The sequence below is a fragment of the Rhinatrema bivittatum genome, chromosome 5 (assembly GCF_901001135.1).
Source record: "Rhinatrema bivittatum chromosome 5, aRhiBiv1.1, whole genome shotgun sequence".
Classification (NCBI taxonomy): Eukaryota; Metazoa; Chordata; class Amphibia; order Gymnophiona; family Rhinatrematidae; genus Rhinatrema; species Rhinatrema bivittatum.
Window position 1 is genome coordinate 124,724,019 of NC_042619.1, and position 7,339 is coordinate 124,731,357.

Here is a 7,339-nt window from a genome sequence, read left to right on the forward strand (position 1 = left end):
CGGGTGTTTCTGCAGTAGCAGCAGCCAAATTACCTCGTCCCCCACTTCCAATCAAACATGCCATTTCCTGAGTGCAGCCAGTCCATTAGACATTTGCCCCATTTTTAACAGTGATATCTGTTCTCTTATGCACAATTACAATCCTTAAACCCAAACAAGTACACCAAGGGCCTCCTTTACTAAGCTTTTTCCCATAGACACAGAATGGGAGGCCCTTAATTAATATAGACTTACAAATACATCTTAATTAAGGAGATTAGGATTTGCAAGCATTTTTTAATTCACTGTATGACTTTTGCTTTATTTTTTTACAGTCCCATGATGCGACACTCCTTGCAAAGTCCTATTCAGGTTCCCAGCTGGACATATTAATTGATCAAGGCAAAGATGACCAGTTTCTTGCAGCAGGACAGTTACTTCCTGATAACTTTATTGCTGCTTGCACAGAAAGGAAAATCCCTGTTGTTTTCAGACTGCGACAGGCAAGTATCGAAAAACAGTTCGTTTTATTTGGAAAATAGGAGTGAGCGTTTTTCTGTTAAGCAATTATGAATATATTTTGGCATACTTCTGTACTTATATCCTGGTAATTGACTGTGTAGCGCAGTACTTTATAATACTTGATTTCCATTTGAGCTAAATAGTTAGGGTTATTTTATGCCTAATTTTTGTCACCATATTTCTCCAATTTTTAATTTGTATTTTCTTGACCTTTCCCAAGAGGTTTGCACTTATTGTCAGGTTCCCCAGCCATGCAGATATTTACAGGTAGGAGTTGGGGGTTGAGGCAGAAAGAGGGATTCCTGCATGCTGACATAAAGGCGGAAAGCTCAGATTGGAACTAGAATGAGAAGCAGGAAACTGGAGCCTGCACTGGAATGTGGAGCTGGAGCTGGGACTTGGAGTTGGAACCAGAGTTTGAGGCAGGGACTAGAGCCTGAAACTTGGTGCAAAGGCTGTGCCGAAGCTTGAGGCAAATATTGAGATTGAAGCTCTGTGTGGGAACTGGAGACCAGACTTGAATGTAGAGTTGGAGTCACAGATGCAGGAGTGTCTGAGGCAGAACCTGGATCTGGAAGCTTAGGAGCTTGGAGGTTTGACAGACTGGAACCAGGCAGGGACATAAAATAGGAGAAAGTGAGACTGGAACCAGGAGCTCCAGTGTAGAGCTTGGCCATCTGGAAACACTACAAGTACTGAGGCCAGGAGTTGCAGCTGGAACTTGAAACCTGGTAAGCTGGAAACAAGGCAGAACTGGAACATGGTAGAGAATATGGCTGAAGCAAAAGACAAGGCAGACTGGTTCCCTGTACGTACCTGGATCAGTCCAGACCGTGGGTTGAGCCTCCTGTCCAGCAGATGGAGACAGACCAAAACTGAAAGGGTATCCTATATCAGGACAGAGCCTACCCTGCAGCCCTTCAGTATTTGTCTGTCTCCAGCAGATGCAGGTCCTCCACCAACTAAAATTCCACGGATTCCCACTCCGCTCGTCCCCGCAGCACCAGATGTGCAAGGGTAGTCCCGGGGATTCCCCCTCCTCCGGATCAGACTCTGCCTCCCGTGCCCTTAGATCAGGATCCAGATGCGGACTTGTCCTTGCCAGCCCCCCCTCTTGAGGGAGATGATCCCTGAGTGCTCCGCTTGTTTCAAAGGGAGGAGCTGGAGCCCCTCATCCCCTTCATCCTACAGGAGCTGGGGATTGAAATTCCTCCAGAGGATAAGGTCTCGGCCACGATGCCAGCTAACGTGGACCCGGTCCTGGTGGGACTCAGGGCGCCTCCACGCACGTTTCCGTTCCATGCTATGCGTAAGCTGCTGCTCCTTCGAGAATGGGAAGCCCCCGAGACGGGTCTGCGAATTCTTCCATGTCTGCGGTCACTAAGCACACCACTATTCCTGTAGTGGGGGCCACAGCTCTGAAAGACGTCCAGGATCGCAAACTCGAATTTTATCTAAAGCGGATCTTTGAAGTCCTGGCTTTAGGGGTCCAGGTGACTATCTGCAGCAGTCTCATGCAGTGGGCAAGTCTTAGGTGGGTCCAACATTTGCTCAGCACCCAGGACCTTCCGTCTGCAGAGGCGAAGCAGGCTGAGAGACTGGAGGGCGCGGTGGCGTATGGAGCGGACGCTCTTTACGACTTACTCCGTGTGCAGGCCAAGGCGATGGTTTCTGCAGTGTCCGCCAGACGGCTCCTCTGGCTGCGTAACTGATGGCGACCTTGAGCAATGCCAAAGCTCCCCGGTTCTTCAGCCGTTGGAGGGAGCACTGCTCAGAAGGAGTGAATGCTCTAGTCCTCCCATGGCCTCACGACATCCTTCTGTACGTGTTTCCTCCTTGGCCTCTAATGCGAAAGGTTCTCCGATGACTAGAACTTCACGGGGGACCGGTCATCCTTGTGGCACCTGAATGGCCCCACAGACTGGTTCGTGGATCTGGTAAACCTGGTGACGGACGGTCCTCTTTGCCTCTGCCAACTTCCTCGCTTGCTCCAGCAGGGTCCCGTATTTTTCGACCAGGCGGATCGCTTCTGTCTAGCGGCCTGGCTTTTTTGAACAGCGAAGACTAAGAAAGAAGGGATATAAAGAGAAGGTTATATCCACTCTGCTTCAAGCCCGTAAGCCGTCTACTTCTCTGGCTTATGTCCGCGTTTTTGGAAAGTTTTCAAAAATGTCTGTGTGGAATCGGGTATCTCGGCTCGTTCAGCTCCGGTTTCTATGATTCTTTCCTTCCTCCAGAAGGGACTCTCCAAGCGTCTCTCCTCCAGCTCTTTGCGCGTCCAAGTGTCTGACTTTGGCCAATCTCTTCACCAATACGGAAGAGACCAATCCCTGTTCGGCACTTACTGACAAAGGAGCCAATCCGCATTCAGTACTGAGTTTTGAACAAGAGTTTGCTGCTTTACCCAGAAGTGGTGAATAAATTAATGTTATGGGCCAGTACTGTCAGTTGTTCCGGCATTTAGTATTCAGCAGAGCAGGAGGAGTTAAGAGTCTCTCCTCCTCCTGTTCTGCTTTGGGAACACTTTTGCTGGTATGGGAAGGGGATAGAGGTGGGGATTTTTGCCACAAAATTTTGACGTTACAGGATGGGAGGGATGAGCACTTCTTAGTTCATACAATTTATAAAGATACTCTGAGTGGACAGGGGATCACCTGGGCCATGCTGCAATTTTTGAGGATATTGGGAGGGTGCAGTGGGTGGATCGGCTTCTGCAAGGTGTGTGTTTGGTTTTGGATTTTTTTTTTTTTTGTTATCAATGTTCACAAACTGGTGAGTGGCAAAGTTAGTCAAATAACTTTAGCCAATTAAATTCAGCGGAACACTTGTGCGGATATGTTCCACTGAATATTCAGCTAAAGTTATCCAGATAACGTCTCTGCTCACCAGCTTACTGTATATTGAGCTCTGTGGGCCTTATTCATACCCTTCATTTGCCTTTGTTAGATTTTAAATGATATACATTGGAAGGATAGGGCACCTTTGTAACTGCATCCATTAGTGTGAGAATATTGTTTCCTTGTTTATGTTCAAGGGTAAACCACTGGTGTGTAAATGACAATTTGAATTGACAATTCGTGTTTTATTGCCTTGCGATGTTGTGGTTAGAAAATACCTTGAGTCGGATTCTATGAGCTTAAGGTGCAGAGCAATTTTTTTTGCAGTAATTAGTTTCCCAGTAAACAAACCCTGCACATATTAGAGAGAGATTTGTGAAGTAACAGGAGCACTTTGCATGCATATCTTATTTAATTATATGCTTTGACTTTTCTTTTTATATTGCAATGTATGTGTGGGAAGGAAGTGCCCCAAATTATGTCAGTAACAAGCTTAATAGGATGACTTTGTGGAGAAAAGCAGATTGTTTTGTGTGTGCCTGAAATTTAACTGCTTTTACATCTGGGGTGTAGATATCTAAAACCAAAATGACTAAGTAACTTAGCCGGATAAGTGTTATGTCACTAAGGGTGTCATTTTCTATGCGGATCGCACGCGAAAAGGGACTTTTCGCGTGCGATAGTTAAATCGGGGCGGGTTCTGGACGGCGGACGCCACGAAGACACCGCTGACGGTGAAAAGGTAAGGACCCTTTTCGCCGCCAGTTTTGCACCCAATAGCACCACCTTTTACGATGGCGCTATTGAGTGTGAAAGCCAGCAGCGATCGCACCGCGGAGGTGCGATCGCTGCTGGCTTTCGCAGGCCCGCCCCCGCTTCACATCCTCGTTATCACCGGATTTTCTAAGGTCTGCGACCTTAGAAAATCCAGGCCTAAATCTAGACATGCTCCATCGAAGATCTAGACTTAGCCACATAAGTTATGCAGCTACGTCCCATTATCGCTACTTAACCGGATAACTTATCAGGCTAAGTAACGCCACCCGGATTGCCCATTGCCTGCCCACTTTTTCTCCGGATAAGTGACTTATCCAGCTATCTAGTGGCCGCTGAGTTACTTGGATATTCAGCGGCTGCTAGATAGCTGGAAAAATACTACTTCTCTGGCTATCTGCCATTTGAATATTGGGCCCTTGGGTTCTTAGTAATTTAGGCACGATTGTGGCTCGTGCTTTCTGTTTATGAACAGAATAGGTATGCAACGAGGACTGAAATCAAGACTGTTTAAGGTTCAAATGCTTTCTTGATAAAAGAAAACAAATGGTAAGCAAACTACTTGCTTCTCCCACAAATACTATTTTCTAGTGCAGATTGTTTTGCACCAAATTGATTTTTAGCAAGTCAGTGTTTTTCTTCCTGTCATTGTTTACATTGTAGTAGTTAGTCTCACAACTACATCCGGATGTCCTTGTTTTAACTTTCTCACATGAGGAGGCATTCCATTTTCTTCTGTAGGTAATTGAAGCTATGAAAAGCCACTTTTTCAATAACGTGTTTATTTTATATGTGAATGTTGTCATGCTGATAGTACTTTTGTTTTCTCTTCTAGGGCTACGATCACAGCTACTTCTTCATTTCTACATTTATTAGTGATCACATAAAGCATCACGCAAAATACCTTAATGCTTAAATACAGCAGAATTAGGATAATGTTTTAAATGCTTCAGGATTATGTGAATCAAGACCTCCAAAAGATTTCATTTGCTGATTTGTACAGTGAATCAGAAATAGTAGCTAGCAAGACCTTGCCATTAGTTTTTTTTTGTTTTTTTTTGTTTTACTCTTCAATTCGTCTTTTAAAATAAAATGCTCTTGATATTGAATTTAAACAGATTTCAAACATATTTTTGTGTATAAAGAAAAAATATTGATGTGGTTGAGTTTAACCTATGTTGTATGTATGTACATCAGTGGAAAAATGTACCCTAGAGAGAAATGTAGTTATTTTATCTGAAAATAATGCATATGACATGAGGCATTAAGCAAAAACAAAGAACAAAACAACTCATTATGGGTGCTTAATGCTTATTCAGTGGTAGCACACTCCTGGCTTGAGTGCTGGAAGTGTCGCTCGTAGCCAGTTCTGGCAAAATTTTCACCTGAAAATAAATGAATTCCTACTGATGTTGGCCATCCACCAATTTCTGGTTCGTGTGGCAAACTACTGTGTGCACATGCAAAAAGGTTTGCTATCAATGACCTAATTCATCTGGTCTTGGAGCTGTTTGGTTGACTAAATAGCCTTGCATATATTTGCTTGCCGACATGCTGGGATATTTCTGTGTTATAGGCCTATTACAATATTCACTGCGTGTGTGTGTATGCTCTTTCCGCTTTCTTGAAGTCTGTGAAGAAACCTCAACTCCCTATCATTGTCAACATTTAACATGAATGAAAGTGAACGCAAACATGGATTCTGATTTATCCTAATAGATTGTTTTTCTGTTGTAAACGAATGCATACGGTTTTGATATATGAAAACAATTTCATAAGCTGAAGTATATATTCAGTAGATCATACAAACCATGAAAAGCTAAAAACCTTGTGAAAGTTCAGAAGTGCCTTTTTCCTCTTGTGTGTCACTAGTATATTTGAAAACATGGATCTTATGACTTTACAGAATAAAGCATACTCTGTGAGCTATGAAACATATATCAATTAAAAAAATACTATTAGGCCATTATTTTTATTAAGCTTTTGCTCTGCAGTTCTTTTGCATGCCTATCATCTGCTAAATTTAAATGAGTGTCACAAATTGCCTCACATCCAGTGAAAACCCGTTTGGTTCATGCAATGAAGGTGATATTTATGAAATATCCATTAAGTGATGAGGAAGTATATAGTAGTTCTCTGGGGTGTGAAAATAGACAATTTGCCAGGCAGAATGAAAAAGGGAGTCTACAGCTATCCCCTCACTAGCACAGTGCTAGCGGGATTACAAAAAAAAAAAGAAGCATTTTATTTTAAAGAAGATTTAGCCCCGCTCTCCTGCGGTGATACTTAAGGGTCCCTCCCCCAGTCGAGAATTCCTCAGGTGATTTCCAATCCCTCAGAGGTGTGCTTTGGGCTGGTAGCTGGCTCCCAGCGTGGACTTAGCCGCTGAAGTGGCTGAAAGGCAGCAGGTGCAAAGCCAAGCATGGCGGTGAAGGCCAAGGCCCTCTACCCCCACAGCTGGAGACCGGTAAGCGCTGAGACCAGGTAAAAAAAAATATCTTCAATCCAGAGGAAAAGGGCTACGGTGACTCTTCTCCGGTCTCATTGCTCGGCACACCATATCGACTCCGTTCTCGATCCCAATGATGTAAAAAGGGGGGCTCCCAACGAGTTGAGCAGCCTTCGATGGGCTAGGCCCCCATTTTTGGCTCAGTGGGTCAGCCATGTGGCGACCCACGGCAGCGCCATCTTCCCCCCCCCCCCCCCCCCTTCGGCCGTCGGTATACACAGGTGAGTTTGGCTTCTTGGGCGCACAACGTGTGCTTTTACACAAGCGCATAGCCATGTGCACAACCACGCATAAAAACACATATCGAGGCGCATTACCTGTGCATGCCGGACACCAAATGCACATACACAGGCGATGGCCCCGGTAGCAAAGAAGCTCAGACGACTCCCTATGCGCGGCCTGCCACATCAGAGTAGCACAGCTTGACCTGGAGTCCTGCCTGTGTCAACACTGTGAGGAAGCCTAGGGGAGGACTAGATTCTCAAATGTTTTCCAAGTGTGGTCCATCCCAGTCGGAGGACGGGTCTGCAATGACCTTATCCGACAGCTCCCCGAACTGAGCAATTCCGAGATGGCGTCCTCACCACAAGAGGGGCATTTCAGTAACCTCTACTCCAGCTCCCTCAGGGACAAACAAGGACCCAGGGGCCTTTTCTTGGTTGGACTTTTTCCAGGGACTAAAAGCCTTTGTTAGGCGCAGTCAGCCCCGGCCACGATC

At 45.2% G+C, this 7,339-nt stretch overlaps 1 protein-coding gene across 5 annotated transcripts in view; it reads left to right on the top strand.

Moving 5' to 3' along the window:
• ESD (esterase D) overlaps positions 1-6,087 on the top strand; it is a 54,473-nt gene extending 48,386 nt beyond the window's left edge. For all 5 annotated transcript variants that reach the window (XM_029602878.1, XM_029602880.1, XM_029602882.1 and 2 more), the window contains 2 exons: positions 315-482; positions 4,948-6,087. In XM_029602878.1, coding sequence (XP_029458738.1) covers positions 315-482; positions 4,948-5,028 — 249 coding nt within the window. In that variant the 3' untranslated portion in view covers positions 5,029-6,087. The remainder of the gene's footprint in view (positions 1-314; positions 483-4,947) is intronic.
• The last annotated feature ends 1,252 nt before the right edge of the window (positions 6,088-7,339 follow it).